This window comes from Perna viridis, chromosome 12, assembly GCF_037379345.1.
Source record: "Perna viridis isolate PV_CMFRI_1.1 ecotype Kerala chromosome 12, ASM3737934v1, whole genome shotgun sequence".
NCBI lineage: Eukaryota > Metazoa > Mollusca > Bivalvia > Mytilida > Mytilidae > Perna > Perna viridis.
Genome location: NC_142456.1, coordinates 6596444 through 6615524, shown reverse-complemented (window position 1 = coordinate 6615524; position 19081 = coordinate 6596444). Strand labels below are relative to the sequence as shown.

Sequence of the window (19081 nt, the reverse complement as noted above, 5' to 3'; positions counted from 1 at the left end):
AAATAAATATGATGTAAGTAATGCCCAAGTAAAATCTGCTGCACATGCCTCGTCGATTGATGACGAAGAATGTTTAATATCATTTATTAAACTCGCTTTAATCTTTGTAAAGTTGTTAGTAAAAACCATCATTTTTGTAAAATAAATAAAAATGTTACCAATAATAGGTAAAACATGAAAAAATAAGAAAAAAATAATAAATGAACCAAAACAAAAAAAAAAAGAAAAAAAAAGAAAAAGAAAAAAATAAAGATGAAAAAAAACCCAATAAAAATAATTATCAGAAATAAAAATAATAAACCAAACGAAACAATGCATTAAAGTACAGTGATTGAGATACCTGTATAAACCAAATTCTGGATAAAATGATGACCTGTGAAAACATCATCTGATATATTTAATTATCAATTTCAATACATTTTAGCCTGAGTGTGTAAACCAACCATTTGCCTTGTCACAACAAATCTCAGTCATGAATGGGTTCGGTTAAGACAATGCATAACACATTCATGCTGAGCGTGGGGTCATTGCCCTATATTAAGAACTAACAAAGGTTCTGCATTACTTTCATAGAAAAAGGACGGTAAATTCCGAAATTAACTCGAAACCTTAATTCTTTAAAATATTTTCAGTAAAAGAAAAATGATAATCGTTTCCATGCTTTCTTGTTTTACAGTTTTCAGTCCATTACTGTCATTTCAATATGACAACGTCATTGTATCGAAATTTAAAAAGACGTCACGATGACATTCTTCTCGTCGACGTCGACCTCGTCACTGACAGTATCCGTAGTACTCAGTTCACTATTTCCATCCGTTGTACTCAGTTCACATGGTTCTTCCGAGGTCTCACTCTCGGTCTCCTTATTGTCTTTAATTTCAGTGATAAATTTTATCTTTCGAGGTCCGTTTTTTTTCTCCCTGATCGATAACCACCACTGCATGGCAAGGTTCTTTGAAGTTGTTTTAAAGACATACTTTCTGGCATCTGCTGACATCACAAGTGCTGTTTGATCTAAAACAAAAAGTAACATAAACGTTAGAAGCACGAAAATCCCGATAGTTATCGTGGATCCTAATACCCAAAGAAACAATACAAAGACAATAAGAAAATAGACCAAAACTGCGTAAAATAATATATATACAAGTCTAAAGGATTGTACAACGATACCGATAAAGATGTTAACACACTATAATAAAATATATAATGGGCAAAATTTTCAGTCAACAAATGACCTTCTTCAGTGTCTTAAATAAACTGAGTGTGTATGAAAGTAAATGGTCTGTGAACACAACTCACTACCTAATCAGGTGAAGACCTGTAAAATTTTACCGACAGTAACAAAGATCTTGAACATTGTGCTATAGACACACGTTGTATGTTGATCTTGAATACTGAACTAAAAACTAAAAATATTTACAAACACTGTTATAAGAAACTATACAAAATAGGAAGAACTTAATGTTTTTTGTTAATTCCGTGTGGGTGTAAAACACGGAGTTCTTTTATCCAAAATCCCTCCCGCTTCACTCTCTGTAGATCGCTCCAGATCGTGTTTTGTTCCACGATGAAGATTTTCATTTTGTTGAAATCATCGAGGCAATGGTTAGGTAATCTGAAGTATCCTTTAGACTTATGTAATTATTTTTGTTTGTGCTGCATCGTCATGACTGGACGATCTGATACCCATTAAGTTTGCTCTTCTACAAATTTCATGGGAGAAACTAACTCTCTTTCAGTCTATTCTTGATTTAAACTCTTTTAACATGATACTTATTTTTACTATCTCGGGTGGAGTGGAGAAATAATTTCAACCAATCACCGCTGAAGAATTTATATTTATTTCCTTTTATCTATTCTCATATCGATCAGAACAGTCAGTAGAATTCTATTTAAACATCAACAAGCATTGTTTTACTCGTGGTTAGAACATGTAGTTTACATGCAACTCTGAATGCAAGATATTGTATCAAAAAGTCTTTTCAGCTTAATTGTATTTTCCATTGGCTTAAATGAAATATGTTTCGTGGCGCTACTGTGAAAGTACTTTTATTTGTGGGTACCACTTTTCGTGGTTTAAGGGAAAATTATCAGTTTGTTTATTCTTGAATTCATTGATACGACAACTCGATCATAAAAACGAAAGAAAAATGTCGTTTTCGTTGGGAACGCAATTTCGTGGTTTACCAGCCCACAATCCACGAAAATTGGTAACTCACGCGAACAATAATACTTTCACAGCATTTGAGAACAAGGCACCAGTTCCTACATCCTGTTCATTTATACATGTGCACTATTTATTCCTAATAATTAACTTGCAGGAAGCAGATACACATGACTATGTATCTAAAATAATTTAAAATTCAGCCAGGTAAAGTTAAATGAACATACAATTCACCGAAGCATTTCATAAAAAATGTAAGAAAGTTGAGACAATACCAGGGTAGGACTAGGCCTGTCTGTTGGTATTTTAAAATCTAATTTGTAGTTAAAATGCATATTTATACATGTTGCAAGTATACGTATCTTACATGTCGATTTGCCTCTAAATCGAGAATCCGTAGCATGTTTTTACACGATTTAAGTAGCAGCAGTTACAAAAATCAGACAGGAAGTGATTCATGCATATCTCACCAAAACAAAACTTTTTTTCTCATTCAAAGACAGTTACAGACCACACAACCAGTCTTAGTTTAAATTAAAACTGGACCTATCAATTGTTCCATTCAGGCACTGCATATAGGAACTAAAACACTCCATTTTACTTTCTGTCCAGAAGATATTAATTACTGATCAGCCAATCTGAATTCATCATTATTTTCACAGCATAATTCAAAGGAAAAAAACACAAGGATTCTGAAAAGGTCATCGGAACAGAAGATCCCATATGCAGTGACTGAATAGAACAATTGAAAGGTCTAATTTTAATTAGATTTTCTTGGTTTGTTTTTTCGGTTGTTGCACTTTTGAGATAAAAATATATATAGAGATTGTACGTACATGATTGTCGTTCTTGATTTTGTTTGATTTGGTTGATTTGAGAGGGAGATCAATGAATGGTTTTCTAAAAAAAATCAGATCTGAGTACGGACAGTACTATTGTTATATGAAAATATAACATATGTAAATTTAGAAAGCATCGTTTGTGCGGTGGGGTTTCTACACCATGAATCACCACTACCATTAGCAGTGTCTGAATGTTTGTATGGACTGGTACTTGAAACACAAAATAGTACAAGATCGTCCTCTTAAGAAAACAGGGGGGGGAATTGATAGCGAGAAGTTTAAAATGTATGAAGTATAATGATGTGATGTGAAGTATTATAGGATTTACCGTTCATGTCAGTCATTGTAATATCTTCCATACGGTCATATGGAATTGATGAGGACAGTTTGTGCGGCTTACTTCCCCATTTTAAGCATGTTTCGTCAAGGAAAAGGTAAACATCGTGATCCCAGCCTTTCTTTGTCTGCTTTCTGAATACGTCTGAAAAATATAGGTTTTTATTATAAGTTGTTGAAGTATTTTCTACATTTGAAATTAAAATTAAGGTGTTTGACACAGCGGACTATTTGAAGAGCATCGTTGACTTTCGGAAACATTATATTTGTGTTTTTACCACAGTTTTACATTTGATGGTTCGCAAAAGTGACGAAAGTAAGGACCTAGGAAATTTAATGTGGATTTTATGATAACATAATTATACTATTACATGTGAAAATGTTAAACCAAAGAAGAATTTGACTGCTTAAGTATTACACCATAATATAAATATATACAATTAGAGTTGACTTCATAAAAGGAAACGAGGTTCAAATTCTTTTTAACAAGAAAGACATCACAAAACATACATATACAAAAAGTGTAAAAATGGTCGTAGAAAGAATTTTCTGGCGAAGATGTTAGAAACTCAGTTCTTACTTTTAGAAAAATGTTTAGATTCTGAAACTTCTATTTGGTTTTTATTGACACTGTATGACGTCATATCCTCCAGTGTGATACCTGGATTCTCAACCATTCTCTCCAGCATCAGTATCATAAAGTTCAAAAGGTTATTGGCCCTATCCTTCTCTATGATGAGGGTGCTGCAACCAAGTTCAAGTTCTATTTTCTTTGTAAATTCATCATTCCAAATATAGAAGATGGTTTCATTGTAGTAATTTCCAACCTGTAGTTTCTTTACTTTTATTGGTACTCTCTTTCCATTGTCAATTGACAGAGAAGAAATCTTAGTGGTCTCTTCCATTACAATTTGATGACGGAATACCTCGTTGATTGGACAATTTTTTACTTCTTTGACTATGTCAATAAAAGGCATATAGCCATGATCAAGCGCGTGCATGATTTTGATTTTGTTTCGCTGTATGATTTCTGCTACTTGCATTGTGCCATCGTCTAGCTCTAGAAACAAAGGAATCCTATTGGTAAAACGATTTGCCTCTTTTTTCAGTTCTGGGAAAAACATTCTACAATCTATGGTGGTCATGATGGAAATAGTTGGCTGTTTAAGCTCTACATGTAGAAGGATTTCGAACATGGTGGTGAAAAAATGGAACAAAGTACATTTGTTTGCTTCAAGAATAGGCTTAATACCAAGAGCAACTTTTTCTGGGATTCTAACTCTTGTAAACTCAAAGAAATTAGGATCTGTTGACAGATCGTCGGACGTTGTCAAAGACATTGGTTGTAGATTTTCTGGGATAGTTGAGCTCCAGAATTCTTTTAAATCATTTTCGTCATTCATTAATCGTTTTTCAATGTGTACTGCAATGTCGATTGGATCGGTCACATCGTCCACTTGGACATCTGGATGAAGATCCTTCATCATCATAGAGACAGAGTGTAGATCGAGGGCAAGATGGTTAAACAAAAATCTCATGATGGCCTGCCGCCCTTTCTTTGCATAAAAAACTCTCATTGGAAGATCAATTGCCGGATCAAAGAGATAGTCATCCACATTTGGTGGATGTCGGCTTGTATGTAATAGCAATTCCTTGTCAACAATGCGGAAGTCGATTTTGATTTCGTCAGGTTCTAAAATGACCCGTTTCACGCCATATCGACATTCCTCGTGTCCTGGTATAAAGTGCGTTCGTAGTGCTGGGTATTTGCGATGAATTTTTTCAATTAGTGGAACCCAGTACTCCGGCATAGCAATCACACTGTCAACGATTATATCCCCAAACATGTATAAGGACGGATCATATTTGTTCCGAACGTGTCCGTTGTATGCCCGTTTTTCATAAGGAGTCATCGAATTTTTGACATTTTCATTCATTTCCTTTTCTTTAACTTCTTCCTCTACATTACCATTTTCAAGTGTGTTATTAATCGATTCAGCAATAGTCATCAGTGTTGTGCCATCCGAAAGCAACATGACAAGGGAAATTTTTACATGCATTACCTTTAGGACTGTTTGAGCAAATGTCATAGCTAACATAGAATCAACACCAAGTGCTGAAATCAAAGTATCTTCATTGAGCAAGGTATGCTCGACTCCAAAAACATCACTGGCTAGAATTGTTAGTGCTTTCATTATGGCTTCCATTCTCTCTGCTCTTGGAATTGACATTATTTCATTAAGGTCAAAGTTCAGTTGTACGGCGTTTCTTTTTGCACGTCTTTGTTCTAAAATTCTGTCGACAAAACCCCTAAATCTGTACTGCACGAGGGCCATATCTTCAGACATTACACTTGAAGCAATAGTGTCCCAGTCAAACACACCATAGGTTACCTGAGGACATGTGTTTTTCAATACTTCAATTAAGCATTTCTTAATTGTTGTGATGCTTAGTGAAAGAAGCCCACGGCGTTGTAAAATTTGTTCAAGATTATCATCATTGATTGCCATTCCAACTTTAAGTGGGCCCCAGTTTATACTCTGACCACATAGACCTAGATGTCGGCGATAGTGAGCCAAAGCATCAAGGAACGCATTTGCCGCTCCATAATTAGTTTGTCCAGCATTTCCAAAAACAGAAGTCATTGAAGAATGGATTACAAAGTAGTCTAGGTCTAATTTTTCAGAAACAACATGCAAGTTCCATGTCCCTAACACCTTTGGCATAAGAACCTTCTGTAATTTTTCTCTCGTCATTGACAGGAAAAGTGCATCGTCTAAGACACCTGCTCCCTGAAAGATTCCTTTGACCGGGAAGGGAGCTTCAACATTTATGCGGTCAAATGCCTCTTGAAGTGATTCCAAATTGGTTACGTCGCATTTGAGTGTTGTAATGAAACATCCCCATTGCTGAGAAAGTTCAGTTATTGTCGTTTGCTTTTCGGCAGATGGTTCCCTTCTTGAGAGACTTACTATGAAACCTGCCCCCTTTTCTGCAAGCATATTTGTTATTTCCCAACCGAGACCTGTCATGCCACCAATAATGACGTAAACGGCTGTTTTACGGAAAATAAGATTTTCAGGTATTCTTACATCACATTTCTGAACCTCCTCTGATTCGCTCAGATCAACGATCTGGCTTGGCAAGGGAAGTATTGAATTTTTGTTTGGTTCAGTGAAAACTTGGTCCTTTGAAAACAACTTAAGTTTTTGCTTTTTCAGCCATTTTATCACATTTGGTACAATTACTGGCAGTTTTGTTTTAGAAAGGACTTCATCAACATTTACAGTTGCAACTGTAACTAGTGGTGCCCGTGCTGACACATAACGTTCAATCTGGAGGGGTAGAAATTGACGTAATGAGGCAATCATACGTATGTTGGGTGCAGCTTCAATGAATCCATGAATCGTTTGGAGGTCCATCTTTAAAAGTGGTATCACAATCGGAACAACCTGTTCTGGTGACATTATCTCCTCCATCTTGTAGACCATAACTGGTCCAGACTTTTTAGAAGATATCAAATTTCTTGCAATATTTGCAGCCATTTCATTTTCGTCATCTGTAAGTATTAGGTAACTACTCTTTGATGGGAGTTTCTCCACTAGTTCCCAGAGGAGTGATGTCGTGCAAAGCATGCCGGGGGAATAAGGAGGTAGATCAGACAAGTTAACAATGCATGATTTTGGAACCATGACGGTTGATTGGACTTTTAATGGATAACAGGCTATAATTTCCTTCATGGGTTTATTAGTTCTAGGTTTTTTGTCCATTCTTGTTCCAGAAACTTCGAAAGTCAGAACACCATATCCGTCCTTCTGATCCTGTGGCCAGACGTTGAGGGCTTCCACTGCATTTTCAAAAGTCAAAGGGTAGAGTGTTTTATTGTGCAGGCATGCCTTTTTTAACTGAATTAAAGCTGACGGGCCAATTAAGTCCGAATCCATTTCTTGTAGTGAGTAAAACGTATCTGTAAGGTCACTCGGAAGTCTGCTTCTATATTCAGCGACACAGTACTTGTCCATCGATTTAATTTTCGGTATTTTGATCCTTTCACTATCCAGTTGACCGACAAATTCGTTCTCGTATATTGTATATTTTCTAATTGCTACTTCTGGTATAACGAATCTTTTGGTGACACCTTTGATAATTGTCATTAACTGTTTCATGCATTGATTGAAATCAGGATCAATATCTACCAGATATATTTTAAAGCTTTGTTCTCTTAGAACAGACCGTACAAAGCCCCATAGCTCTGACCCAACAAGATTGTATTGTCCTTTCAAGTTTACTGCTTGAGTTCCCTGAGTGACAACATAGATTGGAATAACAGTCTCTTTGTCAGCAAAATACTTCAGTATTTCCAGAAGTAGTTCACAATTGTTGACAACGTCTTCCAGGAGAGACCTGCCATTCTCTTTGTACTCATTTTTCATTGTCCCTGTAGCTAGAATGATGCATTTTTCTTTTGTCTCATCCTTCTCCTTAGTATCAGGTATATGAAAGTGCTCCTGTAGAACATCTTCCGACAACCTCTCTATATCAGTGACCACGCTATATGAAATGTCTATGTCTTCCTCTACACACTTCTTGAAAGCAATGATAGCTTCTTTGTCTCTGGTTAGAAAGAGAAAAGACCTGTCTTTTACCGGTTCTGGGAGTTCTTTCTTGCTCTTTACCTCTTGACTTTCATCGTCAGTCGATGATGTTGTAGACGAGTAATGTTTTTCTTCATCTCGCTTCTCGCTTTCTGATGAAGTAGACGAATTGTCCGTTTCAACGTCTTTCTGTCCTGATTTATACCCTGAAGAAGCATCATCTTCTTTGACCAGTTCAATATCCTCTTTACAGACTATTGATTCCTTGTCAGCCTGTGATTCGTCAGAACTGGTGTCGTCGTCATTTTTCTTGTCCTGTAATTTTCGCATCATTTGACGCTGTTTGGTTTTAAGATCGATCTCCATCCACTCAATTTTGTGTGCAATCTGTCCATTGTGCTTTTCTGTTCTTTCTACTGACCGAATGACGAAGTCTTTGACTTCACATATGACAATGCCGTCGGGTTGAAGTAGAAGCAAATTGTATAGAATTTCATCTTTAGAAAATGAAATCATGTTCATGTAAGCTAACATTTTCTTCTCTGGGTTTTTCCGCAATATCAGCTTTCTGAAACCTGCAGGTATCAACTGTCCAGATGGTCTTTCCATCATCAACTCAAATATTATTCCTGGAGTTTGCAGAAGACCATCTAATATGGCTGGATGTATGTTTGTAATGTTAAGATCTTTAATCAAAAGCTCTGATAAATTCACCTCTACCAAACATTCTGTTCTGTTCTTGTAGCCATCTCCTAAAATTTGTAACTCGTCGCCGTAGGTGAATCCCAACATTTTTAAGGTATCGTAGGTGTTTTGTCTAGGATGAAAAATTTGACATCTTTCACGTATTTTGTTGACATCCACCAAACTCAACTTCAAATCGTCTGTAATAAGACATGAAGTACCTCTTGCAATTATGTCATTTCCGGTCTGAATTGTGAATGCCATACTTTCTCCCTTTTCGTATGCTTTCATCATTACATACGCTTCACAGGGACTTCCAGGTGACAGCCGCAGGGGTCGTAGAAAATCAACAGAAATCTCAAGTTCAAACGGCGATTGCTCAAGAAGACTTTTACTGGCCTCTAATGCAACTTCCGCATAGAAAGCACCTGGAACGAGAATATTTCCTTGTACATTGTGCTCGTATACGTAGGGAGTCGATGTGGTACTTATGTCTATTTTAAACGGTGTATTGTCATCCGACTGACGCTTGATAAATGGATGACTTGATCCCATTCTACCACGTCCTTGTTTCCTTAGTTTTGTACTGTCAGCTTCGAATAAGGATTTCATCCTGTTCGGGATGTATTTCGGGATGTCTGAGACAACTGCTGTGTACGGGTTGATACGCTCCATGTCTGGCGTTACACCATTTTTGTAAAGTTCTGCAAGTGATTCCATGATGCAGTTCATTTCAGAGTTTACGTTCATGGATGACAGGCTTATAGCCTTTCCTTCTGCAAAGGAGTCACTTAAGTGGGTTCTTAGTACTGGTTTTGGTCCTATTTCAAGGAAAATATTAATGGTGTTTAATAACCCTGCATTTCTAACAGCCTTCTGGAAAAGGACTGGTTGTCGAACATTTTCCCGCCAGTACGTCGCTGAAATGAACTGTTCCTCCTTTGATTTCTCACCAGTTACGGTTGACAAAATCTTGATCTCAGGTGTCGTACCCGTAAGACCTTCTAGCGCAGCTTCCAGTTCAATACTAGCATTTTCAGTGTGATGGCTGTGGTAGGCACATTTCACCTGCAAACGACGAAGAAAAATTGAGTCATCATCGTCCTCACTTTTTGTCTTCAATCTCTGCATCATAGTATTAACAATATCGGTGTCTCCAGACACTGTTGAGGACTTGGAACTGTTATATACTGCTATGTTTATTTGTCCTTCATATTCTTTACACATTTCGTCGACCATTTCGGTATTGCTGTTTCCTACAACAAACATTGATCCTCCTGTGGCCTTAGCAAGTATTGATGACCTGTAGTAAATGACCTTCACGGCGTCCTCCAATGACAAAGCTCCTGATGCATAGGCAGCAGCGACTTCACCAACAGACTGCCCAAGTACTACGTTTGGTTCAACTCCATAGTGTTTCCAAACCGAGGTCAAGGCAACCTGGCAGGTAAAAATTGCCAAGTGACCAACAAGTGGATCGGAAAGATCTGCTCCATCTCTAAGCTTCTCGTAAATTGACCACACTGTGTATGGTTTGAGTAGGTGATCAACCCGTTGTACTGTTTCACAGAACACAGCATCTTGTTGCATCATTTCTTGACACATTCCTGTCCACGTCGTCCCCACTCCACAGAAAACGAACACAACGTTCGGGGGGTTCAAGCCTGGTGGTTTTACATCTTTAACTTTCTTTAGCTGCATCTCGGACTTTCGTAATAACTCTTCTTTGGATGATGCTACAACTGCTATACGATACTTAAAGTGTTCTCGTCTACAGGAACTTGTGTATGCCATGCTCTTGAGACTATCCACTGAGGTGTACTTCAGACAAGAAACAAAATGTTGAAGGCTGTTCGAGAGACCGCCATTGTCTAATGCTGACAAAAATACAATGTACTTTTGGTCTATGTTGTCTTCCGTCTCCATGATGTCCTCAGTTGGAAACTGTTTAATAATGGCATGGCTATTTGTACCGCCAAATCCAAAAGAGTTTACACAACTCATTCTAGTTCCATCTGGTAGAGTGGGCCAATCCGAGACATCGATTGAGACCGCCATATTGTATTTTGGGAAATCAATTTTTGGATTAGGGTTGACAAAATGTAGGGATCTGACAAGCTGTCCATGTTTCATCATCAATAAAACTTTAACGATTCCAGCAACACCGGCAGCTGATTCTAAATGGCCTATGTTAGTTTTGACTGAACCAATCTTTAGTGGGTTTTTTCCTTCAGTCATGTACTGAAAGAAGAATTCTCCCAAACTGTTGGCTTCAATTGGGTCACCGACTGGTGTGCCAGTTCCTGGAATGGAAGAATATTGATTAATCAGAAACAAAAGAGTTATGGATTAGTGTACAATCTATAATTTACACATGTAATTGTCATTGTTACAGGCTATAATATTATTATTTGTGCTGAACTCGTTTGTTTCGAATGACGGCTCTGTTTCAGTTTCGTTGTAATGGTAATATATTTTCAATTCAGTTTTTGAAATCATTTATGGTTTTTGTTCTATTTCCTATGATCATATCACATATTATTATTTTTCTTCCCCAAGAACTTAAAAAATAAAACATTTTTGGAAAGTTTTGTTTCTATTCAGTTGGTGTTAAATTACATTATTAGGAAAATAGCAAAACTACATTTTAATTCTTCTGGGTTCTGTGTGATTTTGTCTTTTCGTCTTTGTGTTTTCGCTTTAACCAGTTTTTGCACAGAAAAATCATTAAACAACACTCATCAGTGAAAAGTCCGAAGATTTACGTGGTGGTGGTAAGAGAGGTAAGAGAGGGGGGGCTTATCCGGGTCTTAAATGTTTCCTCAAGTAAAAATGTGAAAGCAAAATGCATAATATTTACTTGTGTTTTGTGTAGAAAATATAATGCTCAACAAAAAATTCAGTGGTCTGTATTGCTAATAAAAAAATGTATCATTTTCAAATTTCAAATAGGAAGATCCTGGCCATTATGGCCATTCCCAATCGATTAAACCTATAGCTTCATATTAAAACAAAAGAGTTACCATGTGCTTCTATGTATTGTATGAGGTCGGGATTAACATTGTTCATTTCATAAACTTCCTGCAGGAGTTCTGTCTGCATTTGGACAGAGGGTGCTGTAATTGGTGTCATGGTTCGGCCATCTTGGTTGCAGCCTGTAGCAATAGTTGCCCATATTTTGTTGCCATCTGCTCTTGCCTAAAAAAAATATAATTTTAAATTGAGGCCGGTGATATAATGCATTTATAGACTCATATACTCTTAGTACACTTATTGAACACGAGGTCATATCATTACACTATTAGTTTTAAAACTGATAACTTTCTTAGTGTATGTGGTATTGTAGCACTAATAAGTGAAAAATGAACAGGCCTCAGTTTCATAAAAAAAATCCCAAGTTTCAAATTTCCCCAAATTCTGCAATTTTTTTTCTCAAATTTTCCATTTCAAGTGATCTGATTGGTCGAGATTTGAGTTGCGAAAGAGGCATCTTCTGTATGATAATACATATTATTTTAATTTATTTTTTAATTTATTTCTGTAAACAATCAAACATGACACCAGCCAATTTATATTACGGTTATCTTTGAGTAACTTAGCTCGGGCCTGAAAACTAGTAACCTACTAATGTACTTGATCTATATTGTTTTTGATTGCTCTCTAAATGCTTAGATACCTTTCGTTTTGTTTTCTGTATGTTGTTTGTTGTGTCCTTCTCTGTTCTTGTATCTTAAGTTTTTTGTTATAATCACTGATTTTATTTTGAACTTTAAGTACATGAATTCACATTGAACTTACGTCTTTTAATCTTTTCAGGACTATGACTCCTCCTCCTTCGCCTCGGATGTAACCATCTGCGGTATCTGCAAAAGCTTGACATTGGCCTGTAGGTGATACCATTCTTGCTTTGGATAATGGTATGAAGATATCTGGGTACAGAATACTGTTCACACCACCACAGATACACATGTTACAGTCACCTAAAATGGTCGATTGGTTGAATGATTGAGGTTTAATGCTTTTATGGCAGATATTTCAAAACTTATCATTTGACAAATCGGACAGAGGCCCGCTTTGTCCTAGTCTTAATTTTCAAAATGTGCGACTAAAATTCACAAAAAGCATATACATACTGTATCAAAGATGATTGAGACTTCAGAAACAAAATAAAATCAAACTTAGAAGACAGAGTTCGGAAAGTTGCAGGACAAGTCGGTGGTTTATTTGATTAATTGCATTATTGCTTACTGAAAAACAATTTATTTTCGCAATTCTGGATCAATTACTTTATGCCAGCCAAAAAACCAAAAAAAAAATAAAACAAACTAAACTAAAATTTGAATTTTAGTCGCCGCGAATATGTGAATCGCGAATGAGACAGCCACAAAAATGAATTGACATCATGTACATATGTAACTCGAAAAAATATATATAGGTATATAAGAAACAGATAAAAGTTTACAATGCATTGTAGCATAAAAGTGAACAAAAGTCTTGTATACCAGCCCTGAGAGCTTGTTGTGCCAAATGTATTGCGACTAGAGAAGAACTACAGGCTGTATCTATTGACATGGATGGTCCCAACAGATTATAGACGTAGGATATTCTAGCAGCCACGATACTGGGTGCAGTCCCTGTCAACGTGTAGTTACTGGCCACGGCTGGATCCTCTGTCGCTGAACTTTTATAGTCATCATTCATTACGCCTAGAAAATATATTTTTTACAAAGACAACGGCATCGATAAGAAATTTGTGACTGATATGTTAATTGACAAGCATAGCTAAACCATCTGATATCAATTCATCAAGAAGTAAGTTTCAGGCCTAAACCGAAGAAGAGGACACCACTGTTTTTATTTTTGTTTTGTTTGTGTGTGTGTGTGTGTGTGTGTGTGTGTGTGTGTGTGTTGTTCCATTATATTTTTGTTATCTCCTTTGAAAGATCGACTTAGAATTTTTCAACTGTATGATGATAAAACATCTAACAGTATATTTTATGTTAATTTATTATTATCTTTTTTTCTGGATAAAAGTAGAGGATCCTTACCCCTCCGGTGCGCCTGATCCTCAGTTTCTAATGAGTCCAGGTTGATCATTTATTTTAGTTTTGTGTGTTCTTCGTTCGGCTTCGTTAAGTTGTTTGTTATTTCTGTCTACATTTTCTTTGGGTCGAGCCCTTGACTTTTTTTCTTCTTAACCACTTTACTTATCATACACACCTATGTAGACACCAGTTCGGCTTCCATGGATGTCTTTTCTCATGATGCCGCCATCTTCTAAAGCCATGTGAACACATTCTAAAATATATCTCTGCTGGGGGTCCATTTTAGCTGCTTCTGGTTCACTTATACCGAACATCTTTGGATCGAATTCGTCAAAGCTTTAATTGAATATTTTGAATAGCAGTCTTACAAAAATCAGACAGGAGGTGATACATGTAAGTCATAATCCACCGAAGTCACTTTTAGTTCTAATTCAGAAACAGAATGATACTGTTTTTTGATATTTGTTTACAATTAGTTTTTGCGAGCAGCAACATTATATTACACTGATGCCAGTGATTGCTATTAACAAAGTTCAAATCACTTAATTAAATCACTTAAAATGGTTCCATGATTTCAGGATAAGGAATGTAAGAGAAAATAAAAGCCGAGCGATGTGAAAAAGATTTGTGTAGAGTACAGCTCAATGATTTGATAGTGTGAACAATCAATATTCAAGTTTCATTTTTAATTTTAAAATAGGAGCGTACGCCGATCCATACATGTACACTTTTACATAGCGTCTCATTTTATTTCATTGAAAACTAACGTACACGCTAGACAAAAATGGAACCTACTTTTGCAGGAAGCCAGCTCTTCTGACATATGTTTTGCCAGGTTCGTCATAGTCAGCAGAGTAGTATTCGTCCACATTCCACCTCTCGGGTGGAATTTCGATCACGTGATTCTCACCGTTCACGAGAACTCTCCAAAAATCATCAACTGTGTCAGCTCCAGGAAATTTTCCGCCAACTCCGATTATTGCAATAGCATCGTCGGAGTCAAGTCTAGACCTGCAACGATCAAGTACATTGTTTGTGACGCAAAATTTGAAATTTCTGTCTGGTATCGATTTCCAGTATATGGCTTTCCTATATATGTTGTGGACGGACGTTCGGACGTTCGGAAAGCCGGACAATATGATAACTGCATAGGTCCAGGATAGCGGGGAAATCAATGTAAAAATCGTATCTTTTAGTTGCTTAGTAAATAACCAAGCGTAATTGCCGACTCCAACCGACCTCCCCACTAACGTATGTATTCTCTTGGGTAGTTTGTTTTTGTGTCTATTGGCATTAGTTTGGCTACTTACTCTATTGTTGTGCCTATCGACATTGTCTTGGCTACTTACTCTCTTGTTGTGTCTATTGATATTCTCCTGGCTACTTACTCTCTTGTTGTGTCTATTGATATTCTCTTGGTTACCTACTTTGTTGTTGTGTCCATTTATATTCTAGTGGTTACTTACTCTGTTGATGTATCTATTGATATTCTCCTGGCTACTTACTCGGTTGTTGTGTCTATTGTTATTCTCTTGGTTACCTACTCTGTTGTTGTGTCTATTGACATTCTCTATGCTACTTTCTCTGTTGTTTTTGTCTATTGATATTTTCTTGGCTACTTACTCTGTTGTTGTGTCTATTGATATTCTCCTGGTTTTTGGCTGAGGTAATTGGTCCATTGGATTTCCCTGAGCTTGGTCTTTTCCCGGTCCCATTTCATCTACTTTATCCCCAAGCCATTCTCTAGCCTCATCTAATAACGCCTTGCTGTCTTCATCGTCCATCATCTGAAATATTAAAGTTAAATATCATACTAAAAATATATTCTCTAACGGAATGAAAAAGAAAAAGAAAAATATGTTTCGTTATTTTAAAATTTTTGGAGGCCATTCCGTATAAACCGTTCCATATAAAAATTGTGTGGCACATGATAAGAATTGATTCCATACTATTATGTGTACTTGTATTATTTCTTACATTTCTGTCAGCAATCTCTCAGATATTGGCAAAATTATTTTTTTACTATAATGCACTATTACAAAGGGAGATAATTCGTATCAGGTCAGTAGTTTGTGGTTTTTGTGTAAAGAAAAGCCTTTGAAAAGCACACATCAATTATTGCTGATTTGCTTAGTTTGATTTGTTTAGTTAAATGTTATTATCTTAAGACTAATATCATTAAAATAATTAACAAGCACTATGTTTTGAAGGTAGACAACTCATAGATATTTACGAAGAAGTTTAACCGGCGGTATATCAGATCACTGTTTGGTATTGCCCATTATATGAAACTCGCCCTTATATATATTTGATGACTTTATATGGAACTGGTAAAAAGATAAAAACAACTTCTGTTTACTCAATTTGTAACACTACTGAAACAAACGTAAATGCAGATGCTGAATGAAAATACGACAGAGAAACGTCAATTCAGTGTATTTAATATTCATCCACATGAAGTGAAAATGTGATTGTGAAGACCATTCCTTTTGATTTTACAATACATACCATTTGCATATTTCCGGGTCCTCCTGGTCCACCTTGCATACCCATCGGACCACCGGGTCCGCCACCTTGCATACCCATAGGTCCACCACCCTGCATACCCATCGGACCACTGGGTCCTCCACCTTGCATCATTTTCTACCGTCAGCACTCAAGAATTTTCTCTTCAGAAGCCAATTCTTGCTGTCTGCAATAAAGGAATTTATTTGATATAAAAAATAGATGAAGTGTTTTTACTTATATTTTTTATATTGCTGGCATGTGGACGTGCATGTATGCTTTAGCCGTTCGACGCCTGTACTAATCAATCTATCTAACCCATATACGAGGGGTGCACAGGAGTATTTCCTCCCCGGTTACCTCCCCATAAACCACCGCCTCCAACCCTCCTAACCACCCTTCCCGACACCTTTCATTTTACACTCGCTTATAGTTCCCAACCATAATCCCCGCTTCCCGTATTTTTCACTCCCCGTTCCCGCCCGTACAACCACGTGCGCAGGGTTCCTCATACTGGATATGGGATAAATCAGTTCTGGTTTTAAAAAAGCAAGTTTTCGCTTTCGCAAAAAGAAAAAAAAAACCAAATGCAATATAAAGTGCACATAACAAATTTGAAATAAACCCGTTTTCATTTTCGGCTTCTTCTGTCTATCATCATTTCTAAACGGTTCAATAAACTGACATTCATGAAACCGACCGGGATTTCGCTGCGATCAATGCAAAATGAATGGATTCAAGAAATAGTACTTTTTTTTACATTCATTGGTAAAAACTCCCTGAAAGATGCTAGAATAAAGTCATGTATGTTTAATTTTTAATTTGGGGATAGAACTTCTAATCAGACACTTTTTTTTTCACTTTTTTTCACTTCGTGCGCGTTTACAACCATGTTATTGATTATCGATCATTTTTGGACACATTCCTCCAATTTAACCGTTTCTACATAAAGTTTAATTAATCTTAGTTACACGGTCAGTTGCTGTTCGAATGGAAGTCAGGACACGATTACATTCGTGTAATGTTTGAAACAAATGATTGACAGCCTATTACTTTGTGATATCTAATATTACACTTAATTTTTGTCATTGCTTACTGACATTAATCTTGTCATGAATGATGTATTTTCCTTTGGTATGTGAAGCACTGGATTTAAAGAAATAGACTATAGACAGTGACATATCTGAAATAGGCAATACATGTCTGTTCGTAATAAGTAGGTAATGAGACTGTCAATCGACGATAAAAATGTCAACAGCTTAAATAAAAATAAGAAAATAAATTACATGGATTTCCACGTTGAACATTCAGTGGCGGATCCAAGGTGGAGGTGGGGTAGGGGTTTCGGGGGTCGAATCCCCTTTTGGCAAGTATGAGAAATAATAATTTAGAATGCTTTTTCTGAACCCCCTGGACCCTGGATCCAACCCGTTTTAAACAAATTCTGGATTCTCTCCTGCACATAGACTAAATCTGAATAACCAATTATACAAATTCATGAGAAAACAAATTCAAGTACCCATGTTAATAGTTTTATCAGATTAACGCTTCAAAACGGCGATAAATGACAAAGAAATGTCAGTTTCAATTATTAATTAAAACTGAAAACGAAACAAACAACAACAAAAAAAATTAAAAAAATAAAACTAACTGTATGAAAGGAATTAAAATGTAAAGTATAATTCATGCAAAAATGATGACGATGATTTTAATAATAATAATAATAATAAGAAGAAGAAGAAGAAGAAGAAGAAATCATTATATACTACAAAGATAACGCAAGCAAATACATTTTTGGGCTATTTCAGTATGTTCTATAGCCATGTAATGGAGCAGGTATGAATCTAACATAGAACGCATAATATGAAACAAAACAAAACAGAACCGAAAAAAAATAACAAAAAAAGTAAGTTGGTAAGAAAAACGCTACAGCGACGGAACCAATGGGAGGGTTCTGGGGTTTACACTCTCTACATTGTGAATTTAGGGCGAAATTTGGACAAGAATTAGCCAATGATAACTTTAAATTTATATATTGTTTGATCGGACGTACATACACCCTTTTATAACTCTTGGGACACGATTGTTTACTTTCTGGAGGTGAACAATCTTATTAGCAAATCTCGGACCCGTTCATTCTATATGGTATGACCCATTCCCTTCCCGAGTGCCCGGCATGATAGGGACATTTAGAAGCAAAAATCAATAATTAAAGAATATAGTTCTAAATAAAATGTATCTTTATAAGAGTATTATTAAAAATGATCTTACCGACTGCATAGACTCTCTCAGACAGGCGTCAACAGACCGGGTTATTTTTATTTATTTCAGTCCACGTGACGAGTAACGACTTGTGATTTTTAAGGATATTGTTTCATGCATAAAGATTATGAAACGCTGATCCATCTATTGTGCAACCTTGCAACGATGCATCATACGTCTTAAAATACTTGTGTTGATCTTATCAACTTCAAGGTACATATGATTTATATCAGTTGACTATTTTTACCTAGTAAGTTCATTATACATGTATGTATACGTCTTCAATACTTTTCTGGGTTTTACTTATAGAATGACACTAGTATAGCCTAGTATATATCTACCTAACAGATTTTGTTCAACAACTACATATTATACCACGATTGGTTTACATTAAAAAGATGTTTTTAACTTGCATGTACATGTAATAACCAATTGTACTGTACACGTGATACACTTGTACAAGTAAAGCTATTTTATAACTAATTGTGTCGATGACTTAAAATGATTCCTTGATGTACATACAAAAACTAAAAAAAGTAAAATAAAAAAATAACATCAAGCAAATTTCTTAATAAATTATATTACTTGCCTGCGGAAAACAAGGGAACTAAAAAAGGTGAATGACATTTGATACTTGATTGAGATATA

At 36.1% G+C, this 19081-nt stretch overlaps 1 protein-coding gene across 1 annotated transcript; it reads right to left on the bottom strand.

Annotated features, from left to right (window-relative positions):
* Positions 1 to 380: 380 nt before the first annotated feature.
* Positions 381 to 18522, bottom strand: LOC148600999 (uncharacterized). Its single transcript, XM_088554721.1, has 11 exons — positions 18443 to 18522; positions 16175 to 16358; positions 15290 to 15453; positions 14462 to 14677; positions 13842 to 14002; positions 13124 to 13327; positions 12420 to 12601; positions 11645 to 11819; positions 3923 to 10924; positions 3335 to 3487; positions 381 to 1014 (listed from the first exon to the last, which is right to left on the bottom strand). The coding sequence occupies exons 2-11, from the start codon at positions 16304 to 16306 to the stop codon at positions 728 to 730; spliced, it is 8676 nt and encodes a 2891-aa protein (XP_088410847.1). The 5' UTR covers positions 16307 to 16358; positions 18443 to 18522; the 3' UTR covers positions 381 to 727.
* Positions 18523 to 19081: the final 559 nt, after the last annotated feature.